The 26951-nt window shown below is 42.6% G+C and overlaps 1 protein-coding gene across 2 annotated transcripts in view; it reads right to left on the bottom strand.

Annotated features, from left to right (window-relative positions):
* The window catches only part of LOC121555294 (PHD finger protein 21A-like), a 60614-nt gene extending 38275 nt beyond the window's left edge, over positions 1–22339 (bottom strand). The window contains exons 1-3 of one of the 2 annotated variants that reach the window (XM_041869114.2): positions 22120–22339; positions 6189–6240; positions 1937–2035 (exon numbers count right to left, since the gene is read on the bottom strand). In XM_041869114.2, the coding sequence (XP_041725048.1) occupies positions 1937–2035; positions 6189–6230 (141 nt within the window). In that variant the 5' untranslated portion in view covers positions 6231–6240; positions 22120–22339. The remainder of the gene's footprint in view (positions 1–1936; positions 2036–6188; positions 6241–22119) is intronic. The other variant, XM_041869115.2, reaches the window with a different exon arrangement.
* Positions 22340–26951: the final 4612 nt, after the last annotated feature.

The following is a 26951-nucleotide window of genomic DNA, read 5'->3' as shown; positions in this document are numbered from 1 at the left end:
ACCACCGCAGAGTGACTGGGAACATTGACTTTTACAAACAGACCAACTATGACCTCCGTAAGGCAATCAAAGAGGCAGAACGTCAGTACAGAGACAAAGTGGAGTCGTAATTCAACAGCTCAGACGAGACGCATGTGGCAGCGACTCCAGACAATCATGGATTATAACGGGAAAGCCATCCACGTTGTGGACACCACGCCTCGCTTCCAGACAAGCTAAACACCTGCTTCGCCGCTTCGAGGAAAACAACACCGAGCCGCCGATGTGGACCCCCGCCGCTCCGTGGTAGTCTGGCCGAAGCAAGTAAGACATTTAAGCAAGTTAACCCTCGCAATTATTATTATTATATTATTAAAGGCTACATCCCAAGCAGTGTCCTCAGAGCTTGCCCAGACCAGTTGGCAATTTCTCACTATTCCATTCTGTTGTCCCCACTTGCTTCAAGACGTCCACCATCGTTCCTGTACACAAGAAAGCAAAGGTAACCTAACTAAATGACTATCGCCTCGTAGCACTCACTCCTGTCATCATGAAGTGCTTTGAGAGGATAGTTAAGAATCATATAATCTCCACCTTACCCTACACCCACTACAATTTGCATACCGCCCCCACAGATTCACGGACGACGCAATCGCCATTGCACTGCACACTGCCCTATTCCCACTTGGACAAGAGGAATACCTATGTAAGAATGCTGTTCATTGACTACAGCTCAGCCTTCAACACCATAGTGCCCTCCAAGCTCATTACTAAGCTCAGGGCCCTGGGTCTGAACACCTCCCTGTCCAACTGGGTCCTGGACTTCCCGACGGGCAGACCCCAGTTGGTGAAGGTAGACAACAATACCTTCGCCACGCTGATCCTCAACACGGGGGCCCACAAGGGTGAGCGCTCAGTACTCCCTGTTCACCCATGACTGCGTGGCCACGCACGTCTCCAACTCAAGTCATCAAGTTTGCTGACGACGCAACAGTGGAAGGCCTGATTACAAACAACGACGAGACAGCCTACAGGGATGAGGTGAGTGCCTTGGCGGAGTGGTGCCAGGAAAATAATCTCACCCTCATCGTCAACAAAACAAAGGATCTGATCGTGGACTACAGGAGACAGCAGAGAGAGCACGCCCCCATCCACATCGACGGGGCCGCAGTGGAGAGGGTCAAAAGCTTCAAGTTCCTCTGCATGCACATCACTGAAGACTTGAAATGGTCCATTCACACAAAGTGTGGTGAAGAAGGAGCAACAGCGCCTCCAAGTTCAGGAGGCTGAAGAAATGTGGCTTGGCCCAGTTCTACAGAACTGTTGGGCTGTATCACCACCTAGTACAGCAATTGCTCCGTCTGCAACCGCAGGGCTGCCCAACGCACCATCGGGGGCACACTGCCTGCCCTCCAGGACATCTACAGCACCCGGTGTCACAGGAAGGTCAAGAAGATCATCAAGGACTGTTCACCCCACTACCATCTAGAAGGCGAAGACAGTACATAAACAGCTTCTATCCCTAGGCCATCAGACTGTTAAACAGACAAAACTAGCCGGCTACTCTACCCTGCACCTTAGGGACTGCTGCCCTATGTACATAGTCATTGAACACTGGTCACTTTAATAATGTTTACATACTATTTATATATCTACTGCTGTGCAACAATTGTATAATTTTTTATTTTTCATTATTGTGTGCTTGTTGGACATTTACTGCATTGATTGATAGGAACTAGGAACATAAGAATTTCGCTGCACCCACCATAACACCTGCTAAAAATACATGTTTACTTTATTTGATAGCACTCGTCATAATAGCTGTGACTGAACTTTTGACAGTTAGCCCAGTTGATTAGAGTACTTTGTCATAATTTGCAGGCGTAACAAAGAGCCTGAACACTGAGCGGATGAACAGAACAAAACAACGGAACACCTAGGGATGTTTTCCTCCTACCTGATGGACTTGTATTTCCACTTTCAGGGCCTCCTGTAACGTTTGTAATTCCATCATTGAGCCAGTCAGTGTGCCAGTCAGTCCGGGGGAACTTTCAGCCTGTGTACAGAGAAGAATGGGAAAAACATTTAATTTTAATAAACTTTAATTATCACAGTTGAATCAGTGGATTCAAGCTTGCAGTCATAGCAACCAGAGAAGATTCAACATTTCCAATGCTCTGTCAAACAATCCATGATGGCAACCATTTTGTTGTCAATATGCGGAGTTCAAACAATTACACTGTCCCCATCCAATTCAGAACATAATATTCGGGAGGTGATAAGCATGGCTTGGTTTTATACTCTACAGTCTGCATGTTAAAGAATTATGTCCATTGAGTACAGTACATCACATAAGACCTGAAGGGAATAAAGTGCATTCGGAAAGTATTCAGACCCCTTCCCTTTTTCCACATTTTGTTATGTTACAGCCTTATTATAAAATTGATTGAATTATTAATTATTTTCCTCAATCTACACACAATACCCCATAATGACAAAGGAAAAACCGTAAAAAAATTTTTTTACATTAATTTACAAAAAAAACACAGAAATACCTTATTTACTTAAGTATTCAGACCTTTGCTAGGAGACTCAAAATTGAGCTCAGGTGAATCCTGTTTCCATTGATCATCCTTGAGATGTTTCTACAACTTGATTGGAGTCCACCTGTGGTAAACATAATTGATAGGAGGGTGGTGCGGTCTGCCGAACGCATTACCGGGGGCAAACTACCCGACCTCCAAGACACATACAACACCCGATGTCACAGGAAGGCCAAAAAGATCATCAAAGACATCAACCACCCGAGCCACTGCCTGTTCACCCCGCTATCATCCAGAAAGCGAGGTCAGTACAGGTGCATCAAAGCTGGGACCGAGAGAATGAAAAACAGCTTCTATCTCAAGGCAATCAGACTGTTAAATAGCCATCACTAGCACATTAGAGGCTGCTGCTGCCTATTGAAATCACTGGCCACTTTAAGAAATGGAACACTAGTCACTTTAATAATGTTTACATATCTTGCACTACTCATCTCATACAGTGGGGAAAAAAAGTATTTAGTCAGCCACCAATTGTGCAAGTTCTCCCACTTAAAAACTTTATGAATTTATTTGCAAATTATGGTGGAAAATAAGTATTTGGTCACCTACAAACAAGCAAGATTTCTGGCTCTCACAGACCTGTAACTTCTTTAAGAGGCTCCTCTGTTGTCCACTCATTACCTGTATTAATGGCACCTGTTTGAACTTGTTATCAGTATAAAATACACCTGTCCACAACCTCAAACAGTCACACTCCAAACTCCATTATGGCCAAGACCAAAGAGCTGTCAAAGGACACCAGAAACAAAATTGTAGACCTGCACCAGGCTGAGAAGACTGAATCTGCAATAGGTAAGCAGCTTGGTTTGAAGAAATCAACTGTGGGAGCAATTATTAGGAAATGGAAGACATACAAGACCACTGATAATCTCCCTCGATCTGGGGCTCCACGCAAGATCTCACCCCGTGGGGTCAAAATGATCATAAGAACGGTGAGCAAAAATCCCAGAACCACACGGGGGGACCTAGTGAATGACCTGCAGAGAGCTGGGACCAAAGTAACAAAGCCTACCATCAGTAACACACTACGCCGCCAGGGACTCAAATCCTGCAGTGCCAGACGTGTCCCCCCTGCTTAAGCCAGTACATGTCCAGGCCCGTCTGAAGTTTGCTAGAGTGCATTTGGATGATCCAGAAGAGGATTGGGAGAATGTCATATGGTCAGATGAAACCAAAATATAACCTTTTGGTAAAAAGTCAACTCGTCGTGTTTGGAGGACAAAGAATGCTGAGTTGCATCCAAAGAACACCATACCTACTGTGAAGCATGGGGGTGGAAACATCATGCTTTGGGGCTGTTTTTCTGCAAAGGGACCAGGACGACTGATCCGTGTAAAGGAAAGAATGAATGGGGCCATGTATCGTGAGATTTTGAGTGAAAACCTCCTTCCATCAGCAAGGGCATTGAAGATGAAACGTGGCTGGGTCTTTCAGCATGACAATGATCCCAAACACACCGCCCGGGCAACGAAGGAGTGGCTTCGTAAGAAGCATTTCAAGGTCCTGGAGTGGCCTAGCCAGTCTCCAGATCTCAACCCCATAGAAAATCTTTGGAGGGAGTTGAAAGTCCGTGTTGCCCAGCGACAGCCCCAAAACATCACTGCTCTAGAGGAGATCTGCATGGAGGAATGGGCCAAAATACCAGCAACAGTGTGTGAAAACCTTGTGAAGACTTACAGAAAACGTTTGACCTGTGTCATTGCCAACAAAGGGTATATAACAAAGTATTGAGAAACTTTTGTTATTGACCAAATACTTATTTTCCACCATAATTTGCAAATAAATTCATAAAAAATCCTACAATGTGATTTTCTGGAGAAAAAAAATCTCATTTTGTCTGTCATAGTTGACTTGTACCTATGATGAAAATTACAGGCCTCTCATCTTTTTAAGTGGGAGAACTTGCACAATTGGTGGCTGACTAAAAACGTTTTTCCCCACTGTATGTATATACTGCATTCTATAATATTCTACTGTACCATAGTCCATGCCGCTCTGTCATTGCTTGTCCATATATGTATACATTCTTAAATCCCATTCCTTACTAGTTTTGTGTGTATTGGGTACATGTTGGGAAATTGTTAGATATTACTGCACTGTCGGAGCAAGAAGCACAAGCATTTCGCTACACCCGCTATAACATCTGCTAAACACGTGTATGTGACAAATAACATTTGATTTGGTTTGATTTGGAAAGGCAAACACTTGTCTATATAAAGGTTCCACAGTTGACAGTGCATTTCAGAGTAATAACCAAGCCATGAGGTCGAAAAAATTGTCCGTAGAGCTCCGAGACAGGATCATGTTGAGGCACAGATCTGGGGAAGGGTACCAACAAATGTCAGCATGCATTGAAGGTCCCCAAGAACACAGTGGCCTCCATCATTTTTAAATGGAAGAAGTTTGGAACCACCAAGACTCTTCCTAGAGCTGGCCGCCCGGCCAAACTGAGCAATCGGGGGAGAAGGGCCTCGGTCAGGGAGGTGACCAACAACCCAATGGTCACTGACAGAGCTCCAGAGATCCTCTGTGGAGATGGGAGAACCTTCCAGAAGGACAACCATCTCTGCAGCGCTTCACCAATCTGGCCTTTATGGTAGAGTGGCCAGACGGAAGCCACTCCTCAGTAAAAGGCACATGACAGCCCGCTTGGAGTTTGCCAAAAGGCACCTAAAGGACTCTCAGACAATGAGAAACAAGATTCTCTGGTCTGATGAAACCAAGATTGAACTCTTTGGCCTGAATGCCAAGCGTCACGTCTGGAGGAAAACTGGCACCATCCCTACGGTGAAGCATGGTGGTGGCAGCATCATGCTGTGGGGATGTTTTTCAGCGGCAGGGACTGGGAGACTAGTCAGGATCGAGTGAAAGATGAACGGAGAAAAGTACAGAGAGATCCTTGATGAAAACCTGCTCCAGAGTGCTCAGGACCTGACCGGGGCGAAGGTTCACCTTCCAACAGGACAACGAGCCTAAGCACACAGCCAAGACAACGCAGGAGTGGCTTCAGGACAAGTCTCTGAATGTCCTTGAATGGCCCAGCCAGAGCCCGGACTTTAACCTGATCAAACATCTCTGGAGAGACCTGAAAATAGCTGTGCAGCGATGCTCCCCCTCCAACCTGACAGAGCTTGAGAGGATCTGCAGAGAAGAATGGGAGAAACTCCCCAAATACAGGTGTGCCAAGCTTGTAGCGTCATACCCAAGAAGACTCAAGGCTGTAATCGCTGCCAAAGGTACTGAGTAAAGGGTCTGAATACTTATGTAAATATTTTTTATAAAAACCTGTTTTTGCTTTGCCATTATGGGGTATTGTGTGTAGATTGATGAGGAAAAAACAACAATGTAATCAATTTTAGAATAAGGCTGTAACGTAACAAAATGTGGAAAAAGTCAAGTGGTCTGAATACTTTCCGAATGCATTGTACATCCTGGCAAAAAAGCAAGGTTATGAGTCAAACGGCCTGAAACAACAGCTATTAACTTTTTGTTTGAGTCTTTTAGGATATTTATCAACAAAGCCTTGGACGTACAAAAGGCTGAATGTTGTAATCTTGTGAATGGTAAAAATAGTGAAGGAATGTGCTAATTAACTCCAGCTCTTACCTTCACACCGTCTCCAGGTTGAATACCATCCAATTGAAGCATTAAAGAGCCGCTGTACGCAAAAAAGAAACCACGGTAACTGACCTTTACTCCAACCGTAAGAAACAATTCACCTTTCAGTAACAAAACTAAATTGGTTATTTCTCTTAGGGCACACGTCTTCAAACGTTTCGGAACAGAAAACAAAAATGAGCATTTCTTAAGTCCAAGAAGTCCCTCCCCTGTTGCAGTCCATTTCCCCCCGTTTGGTGCCTAATGAACATGACCCTGACAAAGAGGGTAGCCTATGGGGTTCTCTCGATTGGGCAAAAGACTGTCCTCCGTCTTCTCTCCTCTGTGACCCGGAAACCGATAAATGGTCAAGGAGTGTTTCAATTCGTTAGCAGGCAAACCATTTTGTAAAAATGTATTTCACCTTTATTTAACCAGGTAAGCCAGTTGAGAACAAGTTCTCATTTACAACTGCGACCTGGCCAAGATAAAGCAAAGCAGTGCGATAAAAACAACACAGAGTTACATATGGAATAAACAAAACGTACAGTCAATAACACAATAGAAAATCTATATACAGTGTGTGCAAATGTAGTATGTTATGGAGGTAAGGCCATAATACTAAATTGTAATTATTTTGCACTAACACTGGAGTGATAGATGTGCAGAAGATGATGTGCAAATAGGATGAGGTAGTTGGGTGGGCTAATTACAGATGGGCTGTGTACAGGTGCAGTGATCGGTAAGCTGCTCTGACAACTGATGCTTAAAGTTAGTGAGGGAGATAAGAGTCTCCAGCTTCAGAGATTTTTGCAGTTCGTTCCAGTCATTTGCAGCAGAGAACTGGAAGGAATGGCGGCCAAAGGAGGTGTTGGCTTTGGGGATGACCAGTGAGATATACCTGCTGGAGCGCATACTACGGGTGGGTGTTGCTATGGTGACCAATGAGCTAAGATAAGGCAGGGATTTGCCTAGCAGTGATTTACAGATGACCTGGAGCCAGTGGGTTTGGCGACGAATATGTAGTGAGGGCCAGCCAACGAGAGCGTACAGGTCACAATTGTGGGTAGTATATGGGGCTTTGGAGACAAAACGGATGGCACTGTGATAGACTACATCCAATTTGCTGAGTAGAGTGTTGGAGGCTAATTTGTAAATGACATCGCCAAAGTCAAGGATCGGTAGGATAGTCAGTTTTACGAGGGCATGTTTAGCAGCATGAGTGAAGGAGGCTTTGTTGCGAAATAGATTTAACTTTGGATTGGAGATGCTTAATGTGAGTCTGGAAGGAGAGTTTACAGTCTAACCAGACACCTAGGTATTTGTAGTTGTCCACATATTCTAAGTCAAACCCGCAGAGAGTAGTGATTCTAGTCGGGCGGCGGGTGCAAGCAGCGTTTGATTGAAGAGCATGCATTTAGCTTTACTAGCGTTTAAGTGCAGTTGGAGGCCACGGAAGGAGTGTTGTATGGCATTGAAGCTCGTTTGGAGGTTTGTTAACACAGTGTCCAGTGAAGGGCCAGATGTATACAAAATGGTGTTGTCTGCGTAGAGGTGGATCTGAGAGTCACCAGCAGCAAGAGTGACATCATTGATATACACAGAGAATAGAGTCGTCCCGAGAATTGAACACTGTGGCACCCCCATAGAGACTGCCAGAGGTCCAGACAACAGGCCCTCCGATTTGACACATTGAACTCTATCTGAAAAGTAGTTGGTGAACCAGGCGAGGCAGTCATTGGAGAAACCAAGGCTATTTAGTCTGCCAATAAGAATGCGGTGATTGACAGAGTCAAAAGCCTTGGCCAGGTCGATGAAGACAGCTGCACAGTACTGTCTTTTATCGATCGCGGTTATTATACCGTTTAGGACCTTGAGCGTGGCTGAGGTGCACCCATGACCAGCTCGGTACGGTGGGATTCGAAATGGTCGGTGATCTGTTTGTTAACTTGGCTTTCAAATACTTTCAAAAGGCAGGGCAGGATGGATATAGGTCTGTAACAGTTTGGATCTAGAGTGTCACCCCTTTGAAGAGGGGGATGACCGCGGCAGCTTTCCAATCTCTGGGGATCTCAGACGATACGAAAGAGGTTGAACAGGCTAGTAATAGGTGTTGCGATAATTTCGGCGGCTAATTTTAGAAAGAAAGGGTCCAGATTGTCTAGCCCAGCTGATTTGTAGGGTCCAGATTTAACAGCGCGTTCAGGACATCAGCTATCTGAAATTGGGTGAAGGAGAAGCGGGGGGGCCATGGGCAAGTTGCAGCAGAGGGTGCAGAGCTGGTGGCCGGGGTAGGGGTAGCCAGGTGGAAAGCATGGCCAGCCGTAGCAAAATGCTTATTGAAATTCTCGATTATCGTAGATTTATCGGTGGTGACAGTGTTTCCTAGCCTCAGTGCAGTGGGTAGCTGGGAGGAGGTGCTCTTATTCTCCATGGACTTTACAGTGTCCCAGAACTTTTTGGAGTTAGTGCTACAGGATGCACATTTCTGTTTGAAAAAGCTAGCCTTTGCTTTCCTAACTGATTGTGTATATTGGTTCCTGACTTCCCTGAAAAGTTGCATATCGCAGGGGCTGTTCGATGCTAATGCAGTACGCCACAGGATGTTTTTGTGCTGGTCAAGGGCAGTCAAGTCTGGGGTGAACCAGGGGCTATATCTGTTCTTAGTTCTGAATTTTTTGAATGGGGCATGCTTATTTAAGATGGAGAGGAAAGCACTTTTGAAGAACAACCAGGCATCCTCTACTGACGGAATGAGGTCAATATCCATCCAGGATACCCAGGCCAGGTCAATTAGATAGGCCTGCCCGCTGAAGTGTTTTAGGGAGCATTTGACAGTGATGGTCGTTTGACCGCGGACCCATTACGGACGCAGGCAATGAGGCAGTGATCGCTGAGATCCTGGTTGAAGACAGCGGAGGTGTATTTAGATGATAAATTAGTCAGGATGATATCTGTGAGGGTGCCCATGTTTACGGATTTAGGGTTGTACCTGGTAGGTTCCTTGATAATTTGTGTGAGATTGAGGGCATCTAGTTTAGATTGTAGCACGGCCGGGGTGTTAAGCATATCCCAGTTTAGGTCACCAAGCAGTACGAACTCTGAGGATAGATGGGGGGCAAGCAATTCACATATGGTGTCCAGGGCACAACTGGGGGCTGAGGGGGATCTGTAGCAAACGGCAACAGTGAGAGACTTATTTCTGGAAAGGTGGATTTTTAGAAGTAGAAGCTCAAACTGTTTGGGCACAGACCTGGATAGTATGATAGAGCTCTGCATGCTCTCTCTACAGTAGATTGCAACTCCACCCCCTTTGGCAGTTCTATCTAGATGGAAAATGTTGTAGTTCGGGATGGAAATGTCTTAATTTTTGGTGGCCTTCATAAGCCAAGATTCAGAACATCAGGGTTGGCAGAGTGTGCTAACGCAGTGAATAACTCAAACTTGGGGAGGAGGCTTCTGATGTTAACATGCAAGAAACCAAGGCTTTTACGGTTACAGAAGTCAACAAATGGTAGCGCCTGGGGGGTAGGAGTGATACTGGGTGCTACAGGGCCTGGGTTAACATCTACATCACCAGAGGAACAGAGGAGGAATAGAATAAGGATACGGCTAAATGATTTAAGAGATGGTCTTCTAGTGCGTTGGGTACAGAGAATAAAAAGGGGCAGATTTCTGGGCGTTGTAGAATAGATTCAGGGCATTATGTACAGACAAGGATATGGAAGGATATGAGTACAGTGGAGGTACACCTAAGCATTGGGTAACTATGAAAGAGATAGCATCACTGGAGGTACCGAATGAGCTGGTCTCCGCGTGTATGGGGGGTGGGACAAAGGAGCTCTCTGAGGCTGGTTGAGCTGAACTTGGGGCTCTACAGTGAAATTGTATAATAAGAACTAACCCAAACAGCAATAGGCTAGGCATATTGACATGGGAGAGAGGCATAACGCAATCACAGGTGTTATTCGAGAGGGCTAAGACAACAACTGGTAATGGCGACGAAAGTTTGGGCTGAGGCTAAACAGGATGGGGTACCGTGTAAAAGAACAGTCCAGCAGGCATTAGCTCTGTAGCTGAGTGATCATAAGGTCCAGTGAACAGCAATAAGTAAGTCCGGGAGCAGTTCGTAGGCTGCTACAGCACAGGCGAGCAGGAGGCACCGCTAACGGTGGCTAATAGCTAGTTAGCTGGCTAGTTTCAGCCGTAGGTTCTTAATTTAAAAAAAAGAAATAATAGAATCCGTTCCACATTGGGTGAGGCAGGTTGCAGGAAAGTATATTTAGTTAAAGGATGGAAAGTGAGATAGAGAAATATATACGAAAAAACAAAACAAAATGGTTATTTACACGAGGACACAACAGAATACACAACCGCACTACTACGCCATCTAGGATCATGTCAAAGTGCCCTCCCCTCCTCGATAGCCACATTTCATCGAGGATACTCATGTGTATCCTACCGTGGATGAGTTTTGAAATCAGCCACACCCCCTTTGAATCAGCTTTTGTTTTGTCAGAGGAGAAAAACATGCACACGTTTAAAAACAATATGCTATTTATTGTTTTATCTATAAAATGTCTTGCACAACTAAATTAATTTGTTTTTATCACTTTACACATTTCTTTTGGGATCCACCCCTGTAAACGTCATTTACCTAACAACGCGCGAACGGAGAAGGACCGTCTCATTTCAAGCAAGCACATTTCCATCCACGTTCACTTTCCTCGATTAACTTTGACCATTTTTCAATAGGAAGCAAGAGAGGACGGAGGACGCAGGAGGTGAGCAAATCTGATACAAGGCCTATGACCTGTGTTCACTGCTACTCTGACCCTGACTCCAACTGCCCCCCTGACAGATCTAAAGGGACTGTAATCAGGTTTGGGCAGTATCCAGATTGTCATACCTTCATACCGACCTTGTGCTATTTGGTAATACCGGCACTGAACACAGGGGGCGCAATTTTCAAACCCCACTGAGCATCTAATCCGAAGGTTAGCAATGCTAACAAGTACGTGTAAAATCCTATAGCGAATGCTAGCTAAATGCTAACGAGCTCATAGCAAACATTTTATACGTCCTCTGAAAAACTATTTGCAGGACAGACATCCCAGCTCAAAATGTTATACAAGTAACAAAAAAATGCTACTCACAGTTTGCAGCACACACAAAACAAATATTAGACAGCAAGGCTCTTGATCAAGGAGGGGATTCTCTGCGGTTACCAAGAGAAGCTTGATTTTGGAAGATGCTAACCAGCTAGATAACTACTAAGTTAGCAAACCAAAAGCACATTTTAGACAGTTAACTTAATAGTATAAGATACACTACATGACCAAAGGTATGTGGACATCTCATTCCAAAATCATGGGCATTAATATGGAGTTGTTCCCCCCTTTGCTGCTATAACAGCCTCCACTTTTCTGGGAAGGCTTTCCACTAGATGTTGGAACATTGCTGCAGGGACTTGCTTCCATTCAGCCACAAGAGCATTAGTGAGGTCAGGCACTGATGTTGGGCGATTAGGCCAAGCTCGCAGTCGGTGTTCCAATTCATCCCAAAGTTGTTCGATGGGGTTGAGGTCAGGGCTCTACCCAGGCCAGTAAAGTTCTTCCACACCGATCTCAACAAACCATTTCTGTATGGACCTCGCTTTGTGCACAGGAGCATTGTCATGCTGAAACAGGAAAGGGCCTTTCCCAAACTGTTGCCACAAAGTTGGAAGCACAGAATCGTCTAGAATGTCATTGTATGCTGTAGCGTTAAGATTTCCCTTCACTGGAACTAAGGGGCCTAGCCCGAACCATGAAAAACAGCCCCAGACCATTATTCCTCCTCCACCAAACTTTACAGTTGGCACTAGGCATTTGGGCAGGTAGCGTTCTCCTGGCATCCGTCAAACCCAGATTCTTCCATCGGACTGCCAGATGGTGAAGCGTGATTCATCACTCCAGAGAACGTGTTTCCACTGCTATAGAGTCCAATGGCAGCGAGCTTTACACCACTTCAGCCGACGCTTGGCATTGCGCATGGTGATTTTAGGCTTGTGTGCGGCTGCTTGGCCATGGAAACCCATTTCATGATGCTCCGACGAACAGTTCTTTTGATGACGTTGTTTCCAGAGGCAGTTTGGAACTCGGTAGTGAGTGTTGCAACCGAGGACAGACGATTTTTACGCACTACAGCACTCGGCGGTCCGATTCTGTGAGCTTGTGTGGCCTACCACTTCGCGGCTGAGCCGTTGTTGCTCCTGGACGTTTCCACTTCACAATAACAGCACATACAGTTGACCGGGGCAGCTCTAGCAGGGCAGAAATTTGATGAACTGACTTGTTGGAAAGGTGGCATCCTATGACGGTGCCACGTTGAAAGTCACAGAGCTCTTCAGTAAGGCCATTCTACTGCCACTGTTTGTCTATGGAGATTGCATGGCTGTGTGCTCGATTCTATACACCTGTCAGCAACGGGTCTGGCTGAAATAGCCAAATCCACACATTTTAAAGGGTGTCCACATACTTTTGTATATATAGTGTATCTAGCTGGCAAACATTTAGTTGTGAATTCCATACTGTAATTAGATGACCTCGCGCATGCTGCACAACAGTGAGTGACTCACAAGGCTCCGGTCTCTCCTCGTTTGTGTACTTGTAAACAAACACCATGTGACTGGGGACTACCGGTATGCTTCATAATGAAAAATAATGTGAGGGATGAAATTATGAACGTGATCTGCTTTATCTATTAACGTATTGCACATGTTAACTGCAGGTATTTACTTAAAAAGTAGCTACAAATATAAAAACTTCAAAGAAATAGTTAACAGAATTGGAAATAGCCACAGGATGATTTTTCAATACTGTTGAAACTATTACTTTGACGTTTTTTATTTTATAAATTTGAACATTTGTAGCTACTTTTTAAGTGAATACCTGCAGTCAACTTGTGCAATATGTTAGGAGATAAAGCAGATCGTGTTCTTCATTTCACCGGTCACAGACAAAAGGCATAAGAAATATCTTGCTGCGTTTTGTAAAAGCAGATCTGAAATGCTTCTCATTGTAATTTCTGCTCAGCTTCAGACTAATTTAAGCACTTCTCCACTCGGATGAGAAATCTTTGCTCTAGTCTTTCTATCAGCACACAGTGCTCTGACTGATGTGTAGCTAATTTTCTCCAGTAAAATGCGAGATTAACTTCAAGTAAAACATTAGGAAATGTAGCTGGCTACATTCTTTTTATGATAAACATTAGAAATATGATGGCCATGCATCGTCCTTTTCATTGTAAGCCAATTTATGTATGTGTGGCTGCTAGCCAAATAGCGTTGCACTTCTGTTGTTATCTGATGAAAATGAAGCTATTTTCTGTGTCGCACTAATGTATTTTGTGTGAAGTAAAACTATAGTTGCATGCCCCTGATCACTCCATTGGAACAAAAAAAATTGTCGATTTTCAATATAAAACGCAGGTGAAATGGTTTAAAAATGCAGATTGTATGATGGTCTTATGTTTTGAAAATGCTGACTTCTGAAAGCTAATGCGACCCCTGGGTATATACGGTATACCGCCCAAGCCTAACTGCAATTATGATATGAATCTGCGTAAGCTCATTGTTTCAAAGGCCCATAGTATTACTTTCCATGGGACGGCACTTTGAATCCCACACGAATGCCTTTTTTCATTGAGCAACGTGCAACATCAAAGACAACCAACAATTCTGTCTTCTACTGAATTTGAATTTTTGTTCATAGCAGGCACAAGAGTAAATAAAACAACTTGGAAATTACATTCGCAGGGCACTGACTAAAAGCTCACAAAAGCATCAATTTGGCTGGTTCCGTGGGACAACAATAAATAAACAGTGAAAACCGGGAAACCAGCGAGTCTGCCTGAGGCAATGTTACAGCCGTCCAGTCTGATTGATTTCTGGGCCAAGGCTGCGAGCCAAAAGCACAATTACAACAGGAGCTGTTGCAGGACTCACACCTGGCAGTGTAACTGGTCTCCACTCTCTCAAACTCCCTGCAAGACAGTAGAAGCAGAGCCAGTTAGGCCTACATGAGACTCCCCACCACTACAAATTGTGCATTCAGGATGGCTAAGTCACCCCAACGTTGGAAAACTACCAGAGCAACCGAGCCAAGTTCACTTGTAAAGTCGGTCATGTTAAACATGGGTGGATAACCTGCAGGATAATTCGTAACTAAATGTGGTTTGACCAAACATGAATTTTCATGTATGGTTCTGGTCATAACAGACAGTAATAGTAGATATAACAGTATATAGGTAGCAGTGGGTCGCAATACTATCCCATGGCCACTTTCAGTTTCCCTACTTCTGATCTAAACCACCCATAGAATCCAGTACCCATACTTCCTAATGACACAGATTGGTTTGAAACTTTTGAAACCTACAAGTGTGAAACGTAATCAGGAAATCTCACCTAGTTCATTAGGTGGGCTACAGTTACTGTACATTACAAAATATTTTAGGTTGATTCTATGCAGCTAGAAGAGCTGTACAGTAAGAGTGTATGTGTCATCATCATACACTTCATAAAAATTCTAATGGCCATTCTACAGTATGAAGCCGGCCTACAGACCAGCAGCAGAACAGAAGAGTGACATTGATTTTTTTTTAAACATTACTTGGTTTATATACACTTAACAAAAATATAAAAACGCAACATGAAACAATTAGCGATTTTACTGAGTTACAGTTCATAAGGAAATCAGTCAATTGAAATAAATTAATTAGGCCCTAATCTTTGGATTTCACATGACTGGGCAGGGATGCAGCCATGGGTGGGCCTGGGAGGGCATAGACCCACCCACTGGGGAGCCAGGCCCAGCCAATCAGAATGGGCTTCCCCACAAAAGGGCTTTATTACAGACAAAAATACTCCTCAGTTTCATCAGCTGTCCAGGTGGCTGGTCTCAGATGATCCCGCAGGTGAAGAAGCCGGATGTGGAGGTCCTGGGCTGGCGTCGTTACACGTGGTCTGCGGTTGTGATGCCGGTTGGACCTACTGCCAAATTCTCTAAAATGACGTTGGAGGAGGCTTATGGTAGAGAAATGAACATTATATTATCTGGCAACAGCTCTGGTGGACATTCCTGCAGTCAGCATGCCAATTGCACGCTCTCTCAACTTGAGACATCTGTGGCATTGTGTTGTGTGACAAAACTGCACATTTTAGAGTGACCTTTTATTGTCCCCAGCACAAGGTGCACCTGTGTAATGATCATTCTGTTTATTCAGCTTCTTGATATGCCACACCTGTCAGGGGGATGGATTATCTTGGCAAATGAGAAATGCTCACTAACAGGGATGTAAACATATTTGTGAACAAAATGTTAGAGAAATAAGCCTTCTGTGCGTTTGGAAAATTTCAGGGAACTTTTATTTCAGCTCATGAAACATGGGACCAACACCTTACAAGTTGCGTTTATTTTTGTTCAGTATAATTAGAGGGGGGGGAACAGTTTTTAGTCAGCCACCAATTGTGCAAGTTCTCCCACTTAAAAAGATGAGCGAGGCCTGTAATTTTCATCATAGGTACACGTCAACTATGACAGACAAATTGAGAGAGAAAAAAATCCAGAAAATCACATTGTAGGATTTTTTATAAATTTATTTGCAAATTATGGTGGAAAATAACTCCAAACTCCACTATGGCCAAGACCAAAGAGCTGTCAAAGGACACCAGAAACAAAATTGTAGACCTGCACCAGGCTGGGAAGACTGAATCTGCAATAGGTAGGCAGCTTGGTTTGAAGAAATCAACTGTGGGAGCAATTATTAGGAAATGGAAGACATACAAGACCACTGATAATCTCCCTCGATCTGGGGCTCCACGCAAGATCTCACCCCGTGGGGTCAAAATGATCACAAGAACGGTGAGCAAAAATCCCAGAACCACACGGGGGGACCTAGTGAATGACCTGCAGAGCTGGGACCAAAGTAACAAAGCCTACCATCAGTAACACACTACGCCGCCAGGGACTCAAATCCTGCAGTGCCAGACGTGTCCCCCTGCTTAAGCCAGTACATGTCCAGGCGCGTCTGAAGTTTGCTAGATTGCATTTGGATGATCCAGAAGAGGATTGGGAGAATGTCATATGGTCAGATGAAACCAAAATATAACTTTTTGGTAAAAACTCAACTCGTCATGTTTGGAGGACAAAGAATGCTGAGTTGCATCCAAAGAACACCATACCTACTGTGAAGCATGGGGGTGGAAACATCATGCTTTGGGGCTGTTTTTCTGCAAAGGGACCAGGACGACTGATCCGTGTAAAGGAAAGAATGAATGGGGCCATGTATCGTGAGATTTTGAGTGAAAACCTCCTTCCATCAGCAAGGGCATTGAAGATGAAACGTGGCTGGGTCTTTCAGCATGACAATGATCCCAAACACACCGCCCGGGCAACGAAGGAGTGGCTTCGTAAGAAGCATTTCAAGGTCCTGGAGTGGTCTAGCCAGTCTCCAGATCTCAACCCCATAGAAAATCTTTGGAGGGAGTTGAAAGTCTGTGTTGCCCTAGCGACAGCCCCAAAACATCACTGCTCTAGAGGAGATCTGCATGGAGGAATGGGCCAAAATACCAGCAACAGTGTGTGAAAACCTTGTGAAGACTTACAGAAAACGTTTGACCTGTGTCATTGCCAACAAAGGGTATATAACAAAGTATTGAGAAACTTTTGTTATTGACCAAATACTTATTTTCCACCATAATTTGCAAATAAATTCATAAATGTTCTCAATTTGTCTGTCATAGTTGACGTGTACCTATGATGAAAATTACAGGCCTCTATTATCTTTACCTTAGCACTACATAGCTGATTCAAATAAACAAGTCATCATCAAGCTTTAATTATTTGAAATTAGCTGGATAGTGCTAGGGCAAAAACCAAAACATGCACCCAGGGAGGGCCCCAGGACCGAGTTTGGGAAACGCTGGCATAGAGGATGGATCTAAATACACTGACACACACAGGCCTAGGCCTACATACATCCACACATATAAAGGGACAATCCACTTTTGTTCAGCTCTGTGAAGACAAAGGATTTGGTAGGGTGTCCAATGAAAAACGCATCATTTGACTTATAGGTAGATCAATAAAACGTCACAATACGGTGCAGAGCGTTCAATTTGGCTGCAGGGGGGCAATGACACCCACACTCCTAAGCTCCGCTAAAACCATTGACAACTACGTGCCGTTTTCAAGGGATTGTTAAATAAATGTTATAACTATTTGGTTTTAATATCATCACCTCTTGAAGAGCATAGTCAGAACTACATATTTCCGATTATTCCACATTTAGCGCCATCAATCAATTGATGTTTACTGATCATGAAAAGCATGCAGTTACTTGCTGTATAACTCTGATGAGAGCTAAATGTGTGCAATTTATTTGCATGGAATAATCAAAAATGTGTAGGTCTGAGTATGCTCTTCAAGGAGGTGATGACATTACAACAAACTAGTTAACATTTATTTAACAATCCTTTGAAAACAGTACGCAGTTGTCAATGGTTTTAGCGGAGCTGGGGTCTCCTTGCCCCCCAGCAGGCAAATCGAACACGATGCACCCTATTGTGACGTTTTCTAGATAATGACCTATAGATGGGTTGGTTGTTTACCAACAAAACCGACACGTGCGCAACTATGAGGCAAAACAGACGGGGTTGGCTTAGATTGTTGACAATATGTCAACTATATTTCATCTCCAATGTTTATTGAAAGCTTACACAGGTGCCCCATCACCTTATTAATTCAGTAACTCATTTAAATAACTAGCAAGTTAAACTTAGAGGTTGCATTAACGCAGTAATTTCTGCTCGGCATCAGACTAATTTTGTGCTTCAGTTGCGCTTCTCCACTCTGATGAGAATTCACTAAATGGGCATTGTATCAGCAGACAGCACTCTGACTGATGTGTAGCTACTTCTCTCTGGTACTTTTCTCAGTGTAGCCAGCCTATTTTCTCCGGTAAAATGCTAGATTAACTTTAAGCGAAACATTAGGAAATGTAGCTTGCTACATTCTATGATAAACATTAGAAATATGATGGCCATGCATCGTTTTTGGAAAAAAATGACCTTGCTTTTTTATTGTAAGCTCATTTACTTGTGTGGCTGCCAGCCAAATAGCATTGAACTTCTGTTGTCTTCTGATTAACATGAAGCTATTTTCTGCTGAATGTGTTGTTGCACTAATGTATTTTCTGTGTAGGAAAACTACAGTTGCACGCCCCTGATCACTCTATTGAAGCAAACAAACACTTGTTGACTTTCAAAATAAAACGCGACCCCTGTCAATACACAGCTGGACTCACCTGCTCCCACTTTCTCCAGTTGTGCTATTTACAAACAAACACGTGACTGGCTCAACTGTTCTGGGGAACTATGATAAGCTTCATAATGTAAAATAATGTGACAGGTGAAATGATGAACACAATCTGCTTTATCTCCTAACATATTGCACAAGTTGGCTGCAGGTATTTACTTAAAAAGTAGCTACAAATATAGAAATGTTTGAAAAAGAAAAACTTCAAAAGAAAGTTTAAACGGTATTGAAAAGCCATCCTGTGGCTATTTCCAAACACCCCGGTATACGGTATACCGCCCAAGCCTACTGTTTATTACTTCAAAACATATTCTTCTACAGAACCGCTGGACCGATCGGGACCAAATTTGGCATATAACATCTATAGATGCCCATCTTCAAACAATATTTTCCAACACTCTTACTCAAACAATATGGCCTCTAATGCCAATGAGCTTGCATTAATGATTTTTCCTGTCCAACAGCGCCACCATGCAGCCAAATTGTACCATCCTTTATTGGTTATCTAGACTCATTTCCCTGAGCATGTGTGGCAATTTCATCACTGAGTCAAACAGATCAAGAGATAAACATGTGCCCGTTATAGCGCCACCGTGTGGTTGATCTGAATGTACTTCGATATGTTGAGTCTTGACAGTGTTTGGAACAGGTGTACCAAGTTTTCTTACAATACGAATATCCGTGTCGGAGTTATATGCATTTATGTGCCAGATCACGCTGTTCTGAATGTTCATTGGTCAGTAGCGGCCATGTTGTTTGAGATACTAAACATGTGAGATCTTGGTCCATAGATTACATGTTTCAAGTTTTTTGCAGATTGATCATTCGGTGCCAGAGTAGCGTTAAGTGTTTTTCACAAAATTCAAAATGGCGGAAAATCCATCATGGTGGACAGTACGGGCAAAGATTTCTATAACTAACCCAAGATAGAACACAGCCTGTTGTTTCCAATGGGAGCAAATGCCTCCTAGTGGGCAGAACAAGCAAGGAGGTGGGTAGAGCCAAGCACGAGCTAGGGAGAGCCTATTGGTGCATTCTAGCATGCATTTGCATATTTCCATTAGGGAACACCTAGGTGCGCGTGTGCAATAACTCAATTCGCCCTTTCACTCCTAAACATCGCCATTTTTTAAAACTTTGGCAAAGGGTAAAGTCTACAAAACTTAGTTCACTATGTTCGTAACAGATTCTAATTTTGGAAACAGAAAACTGTATTGAGATCAAATGTTTCATCAATGAGAAAATGTGCAGAACGTGGGTCAAAATCCAACTTGCTCCATCTTCTCCCACTGCCGGCCACTGGGCTTCCTCTCACCACAATATTTGGTAGTGTAGAATTTCTGGACTCTAGCTCAAACGGGGTGAGGGGCGTGAGCTTTCAGAGTTAGCATTTTTAATCGCTTGTTATAGCGCCACCATGTGGCCAATTAGCATTGCATTGCATGAGAGGGTGTGGACCTTGGCCTTTTACCAACATGCAAGGTTGCAACCTCCTAAGCCTTACCATCTCAGGGGAATTATAATTTCTTCACTAACCGGCAGAAGAAAGAAAATAATAATAATCAATGCCAACAAATACAGAGTGTCACACAGCTTTGCTGGCTTGAACCCCTAATAATATTAGCCATCAAATACAATAGGGTTTCACCAGCGTCGCTGCTTGAACCCCTAACTAGCTGAAATTTGCCACGTATGATTCCCCGCAGCTTCTCGTCATTGTTGCTAGCCATCTGGCCATCCAGAATCACAACAACATACGGACTTCTGTCCCATTGAAGCATGTGCATCGTTTTTGTGATGTTGTCAGCTAACCTGTCTATGGATAAATTAATATGTTAATTGTGTAGATAATCCTCTAAGAAAACAAATGACCCAAACCTCATGTCTCGATCATAATTCATTCAGAAGTTATTGGAGTTTTTACCCTTGTAGGATGGCCATAATTAGGGTAACTAAATCAATGGAGGCCAGAAAAAAAAAAGTGTAAAGAATATTAGGAAATTGTTGAAATGCGTTGTATGCCGAATTGTCCCATTATCCCAACTTTTACACCTAGACGATTAAAAACTAGTAGTCGTTCAAGTAAACTGCCGTTTTGGTCCTCATGCTAGTTAGCAGTATAGCCACAGCAGCCGTTATGGAATGGCACTTCATGTTGAACAACAAATGAGCTGATTGGCTGACAATGCCATTCCAAAATGGCTGCTGTGGCTTCTGCTACCTAGCATGAGGAAGAAAAGGACAGCGTTCCATAAAAATTAGCAGTCGTTCAATCTTCTCGGTGTAACAGTTGGGATAATGGGACAATTCGGAGTACAATGCATTTCGTATCCCTGGATTGAGGTACGTTTTCTGAGCCATATCTCGAGCAGGCTCCTCTGTCTTAATTGCCACAGGAATGCTGTCTGACGCTAGTGCAGCTGTAAGCAAGCCGGTTGGGATCTGCTGGCTAGCGTGCAGCAAAATTACTCCATGAGCATAAATATTGATTCGTTTTCATAACATAAGGGCCTCAACTCATATTTAGCACTATTTGGCCCTCCTTTGCACAATGGCATACTACCAGATGCATTGTCTTATTCTGTCTGAAAATCCATACTATTTCAGCATGAACGAAATAAGTGTTTAACTTTCATTTACAAGAGCACAAATAGCCATGTTGCGCAGAGCAGGCGCGCGCACACGTTTAATTCGCGTTTGTTAGCCAGGTAGCAAGCTAAACTGTTGTTACATAGTTGGTGCAAGCTAGATATAAACATTAGGTTATTTGCTAGCTAATGGGAAGGAGTCAGACTTCAGTTAAATTTCACGGTTTAAAACAAGATATCACTACAATTGATATACCTTCACATCCTCGTCAACTACAACTAACGAGGTTAGCTAGCCTCGCAAGCTGAAATAACCGGCAAACACAGGGTGAGTTTTCACAGCATCCAGTCACTAGAGAGCAAGCTAGCTCTAAACTAGTTAGCTAACTAGTTAGCGGTAGCCAGCTCGCTAGCTACATAAACCACAAAACTGTCACCGCTAACTGTAGCAAACAAGCTAGCTGTCAATCTAGGTAAGTTATTATAAAATAAAACACCAGTAACATAACAGTAAGAACAATATTTTGGGGGTGGCTTCAAAAATAATTTGACTAAATTATCACAAATAGGCACGCTTTGGTGATTACAAGTTAGAATCGGCCCCTTCTAGCTAGCTATGTCCACTGCCCTCCAATAGCAGTGCACTTCGCTAGCTAGACTAGTGTTCCCAACCAGGGGTACATGACCCCCGGGGATACTTGAGAAGACTCATGAGACCATAGGCCTACTGGTAAAAATGCACATGAAGGGGTACTCCGGGCAGAGCAAAATTCAGTTGTGTACAGTAACCGAAAAAGGTTGGGAACCACTGAGCTAGAGAATATCATCCAACTCCTATAATAAGAAATAGCTATGAACAAAAACGGTATCGTCCTGCCTATTCTAACACACGATGAATTGCGGGTATAGTGATCAAAAGCATGTGAAAACAACCAAAGTTTCTAAACAATGAAAATGAAACTTATAATAATAATAAAAATCCCTATGTGTACTTACCCTCCACTCACATGAACAGCAGCAGTCCTCCTCTCCTCAGAAATTAATTAAATAAATATTTACAAACAACCCAATACTCTCTACCGAATCACTGATACAATTATGATGTGAATATTCAAATACCCTCCATTGATTAGTCTGAGATCTCCGTAGTATTTGTTTAAATTCAATTTGTCCATAAAGAGAGAAACTGAGATACAAAACAAGAACTCTTCTTCAATCTCATTCACCACAGCCTGAGCACAACAGTTATCCATGCGCTCATGAGGAGTGAGAAGAAGGGGGTAGAACAACTATTTCTAAAAGGTGACAATTGTAGCCGTTGTACCCCAAATCGATTAATTAATTAATAGTATATGGTTAATTATACATTTTGAGTCGAGGGTCGTCGCAAGGTGAAACGAAAATGTGTTTGAAAAGCGAACTATTTTTTGTCATGGTGCGGCGAATTTATTTCACTTTGCCTAAGGAACAGGGGTACTACGGCTTCCATTGCCTAGGGAAAAAACCCGGATGTAAACTCGGTGAAACTCATCTGGAGAGAAGTAGCACTCGGGTCGTCACTAGTTACCACAGTCACAAAGTCATAAACCCCGCCTATTTCTACAAGTTTTCTTCTTAAAATGTGATTTTAAACCTAACCTTAACCATGCACTATGCCTAACCCTAACCTTAAATTACGATCAAAAAGCTAATTTATGTTTCATGAAATTGTACGATATAGTCAATTGTGACTTTGTAGCTGTACTATCTAATGCAAACCTAGCACTCGGCGCAAAGAAATACGCGGAGCAATTTGTTGCTGCTTAGACTTGCCACGGCCCATATCCTGCGCCTCACTGTCGATAGATGAAAAAGCACCACTTACTTTCATATATTTTACTAGCCAGCCAATCTGCATTCATTTTTAGTATTGAAGGGGCGCTCGACATAATAAAACGGTCATGTCAAGTATCAAACATTTATGCAGAACCGCTGCACTGTACATGATTTCTGGTGATGGCTGGCTGTGGATGTGAGGCGTGGGCCTGCGGCACTTTACAAGTGCGCCATGTTTTTATTATAATGTCAAAGTAGTTGTTTATGATATGTCAATCTATATTTATGAAGTATTATAGAACGAAATTATTATTATTAAAGATAATTGTAATGTAACTTGTAAATAATAATACTGATGTTACAAAAACTGATGGATTCCATAATAGGCCTATACAATACACAGGTTTATGATTCAAGACATAGTGGATAACAGGCTAACAGTGGTGTAAAGTACTTAAGTAAAAATACTCTAAAGTACTACTTAAGTAGTTTTTTTGTGGTATCTGTACTTTACTATTTATATTTTTGACAACTTTTACTTACTTCACTGCAGTCCTTAAGAAAATAGTGTACTTTTTACTCCATACATTTGACCTGACACCCAAAAGTACTCCTTACATTTTGAATGTTTAGCAGCACAGGAATATGGTCCAATTCACACACTTATCAAGAGTACAACCCTGGTCACCCCTACTGCCTCTGATCTGGCAGACTCACTAAACACAAATGCTTGGTTTGTAAATTATGTGTTGGAGTGTCCCCCTGGCTATCGATAAATAAATAAAATCTAAAATTGTGCTGCCTGGTTTGCTTAATATAAGTAATTATAAATTATTTATACTTTTACTTTTGATACTTAAGTATATTTTAGCAATTACATTTACTTTTGATACTTAAGTATATTTAAAACCAAATACTTTTAGACTTTTACTCAAGTATGATTTTACTGGGTGACTTTCACTTTTACTTGAGTAATTTTCTATTAAGGTATCTTTACTTTTACTTAAGTATGACAATTTGGTACTTTTTCCACCACTGTAGGCTAAGTATGCTACCCTGGACGTACAAGTTAGAGTAAAAACAAACTGATAAAACATACATCTCTTCTATATCCTCTCATGCAGGTAATTCGATTTGTTTGTCCCTGCATGAGTTAAAAGACCTATACAACTGTAATTTATGCAAAAGGTTTTGAGCTTGTTGGTGTAATTAATGAGGTGTTTGACTGACAGTTGCAGAGTCCCAGTTCAAGTCCTGGCCGGGATACTCCCTGAATTTGCTATATTTGTTTTATAAGTGCAACCTGGTGAGGCCATTGAAAGTGTGCCCCATTGGTATGGGCTTGAGGGTCTGACGGACCTGTGAGAGTGAAGTGCAGGGACGTGCTTTCCGAAAGAATGGGTAGTGTACAAATTGAATCAAAAGGTTTGAACCTCTTCTTGTAATGGCTAATGTATTGGTCTGATAGCTGTGAGGACCCAGGTTCGAGGCCTGTTCAGGCTACCCCCTGGATGCTTAAGTCTACAATAATCAAACTTTAAAACATCCCTTTGGTCATTATTGTCTCTGGACCGTAAAATAATTCTGTGCACCCTGAAATCTAATTTGTCATTAACCTAAAATGAAAATCTCAGGGAGCCACAATCCCAAACAATTGGACTGCTGCGTTTACTGATCATTAGAGTATTATGGAGAGTAAAACAAAGGACATTCTCTTTCAATAGACTTATAAGGGGTCATTAGGACATACTCCACTTGACTTAGTGTCACCTGTTTAGTAAATAAAAACATTGAATGGTGAATTAATGAGGCTACAAATTGCTAGTCAAGTGTTCAAATTATTTTCACCATCATGGACTATGTGGTTGTAGGGATAATACTGTGTCTAATTGATTGGTTTGAATTGGGCAAATAATGACTCACCATTGCTAATTGCCTTTTTGAACACGCCTAGAAGATTCCAAGAGCAGGTGATGACCTTTGAATAAAAGCAAACTGTACCTCATTCAAGAAACACATTTCCATTTGTTACAATGCATGCATCAAGGCTCTCCAAAATAATACAGTTGTAATTGAATGGCTCACTATTAACTAAAAACGAATGATTGTAAAACTGCATGTAAAGTAAATTAGCTAATGTGCATTTTGTGTTCTAAACAATTAAACCACTTAACTAATAATAATATATGCCATTTAGCAGATGCTTCTGTTCTATCGAAAGTGACTTACAGTTGTACATGCATACGTTTTGGTATGGGTGGCCCCAGCAGGAATCAAACCTATAATCCTGGCATTGTAAGCAAAATGCTTTACCAACTGAGCCACAGAAGACCACAACTAACTTAAAGCTATAATCGACAGGTGAAACAATAACAAAGCAACACCCCACTTTTGTTTTGGTAAAAAGCTGAGGGACGGGCCCGGGAGAAATGTAACCACTCTCAAATTCATAGACAGAGCTATGGATGCAACGACTGACCATCCATGATATACAAATTATAGGCGATACAGTGTTTAGATTTACTTTGTTTACAAACATTGTTGTAAAAAACACGCTTATATTTTGGGTTCTGATGGGGTACGACAGTTGAACTAAGCTCATGAGGCATTCATTAGTTCATAAGTTATGTCCAAAAATGGATGTAGCAACTAAGGATTCTAGAAAATATCACGCTGGATGTCGTTAATGTCCCATTGAATTTGGTTCAGGATACAGTTTGGTTCAACTTTTAATTGTTCTGAGCCACACATACAATAGAAGTAAACTGATAACTTTTGAGTTCAATATTCTGTTACACTTTACATAAAGCCTGCAGGTATAGTGCCTTCAGAAAGTATTCATAACCCTCAACTTATATATACAAAAATTGTGTTACAGCCTGAATTCAAAATGGATTAAATATGTACAGTACCAGTCAAAAGTTTGGACACACCTACTCATTCAAGGTTTTTTTTTTATTTTTAATTATTTTCGACATTGTAAAATAATAGTGAAGACATCAAAACTATGAAATAACACATATGGAATCATGTAGTAACCAAAAAAGTGTTAAACAAATCAAAATATATTTGAGATTTGAGATTCTTCAAATAGCCACCCTTTGCCTTGATGACAGCTTTGCACACTCTTGGCATTCTCTCAACCAGCTTCACCTGGCTGCTTTTCCTTCACCCTGCCGTCCGACTCGTCCCAAACCATCTCAATTTGGTTGAGGTCGGGGGATTGTGGAGGCCAGGTCATCTGATGCAGCATTCCATCACTCTCCTTCTTGGTAAAATAGTCCTTACACAGCCTGGAGGTGTGTTGGGTCGTTGTCCCCAGTATGAAAATGTATGCACTCACTAACTGTAAGTCTCTCTGGTTAAGAGCGTCTGCTAAATGACTAAAATGTAAATGTAAAATGTTGTCCTGTTGAAAAACAAATGTTAGTCCCACTAAGCCCAAACCAGTTGGGATCGCGTATCGCTGCAGAATGCTGTGGTAGCCAGGCTGGTTAAGTGTGCCTTGAATTCTTAATAAATCACAGACTGTGTCACCAGCAAAGCACCCCCACACCATAACACCTCCTCCTCCATGCTTTACGGTGGGAACTATACATGCGGAGATCATCCGTTCACCCACACCGCGTCTCACAAAGACACGGCAGTTGGAACCAAAAATCTCAAATTTGGACTCCAGACCAAAGGACACATTTCCACCGGTCTAATGTCCATTGCTCGTGTTTCTTGGCCAAGCAGATCTCTTCTTATTATTGGTGTCCTTCAGTAGTGGTTTCTTTGCAGCAATTGCCCCATTAAGGCCTGATTCACACAGTTCCCTCTGAACAGTTGACGTTGAGATGTGTCTGTGACTTGAACTCTGTGAAGCATTTATTTGGGCTGGAATTTCTGAGGCTGGTAACTCTAATGAACTTATCATCTGCAGCAGAGGTAACTCTGGGTCTTCCATTCCTGTGGTGGTCCTCATGAGAGCCAGTTTCATCATAGCGCTTGATGGTTTTTGCGACTGCACT

Source organism: Coregonus clupeaformis, chromosome 11 (genome assembly GCF_020615455.1).
Source record: "Coregonus clupeaformis isolate EN_2021a chromosome 11, ASM2061545v1, whole genome shotgun sequence".
Taxonomy (NCBI): domain Eukaryota; kingdom Metazoa; phylum Chordata; class Actinopteri; order Salmoniformes; family Salmonidae; genus Coregonus; species Coregonus clupeaformis.
The sequence above is the reverse complement of the archived record's forward strand: the minus strand, read 5'-3'. Positions and strand labels throughout refer to the sequence as shown.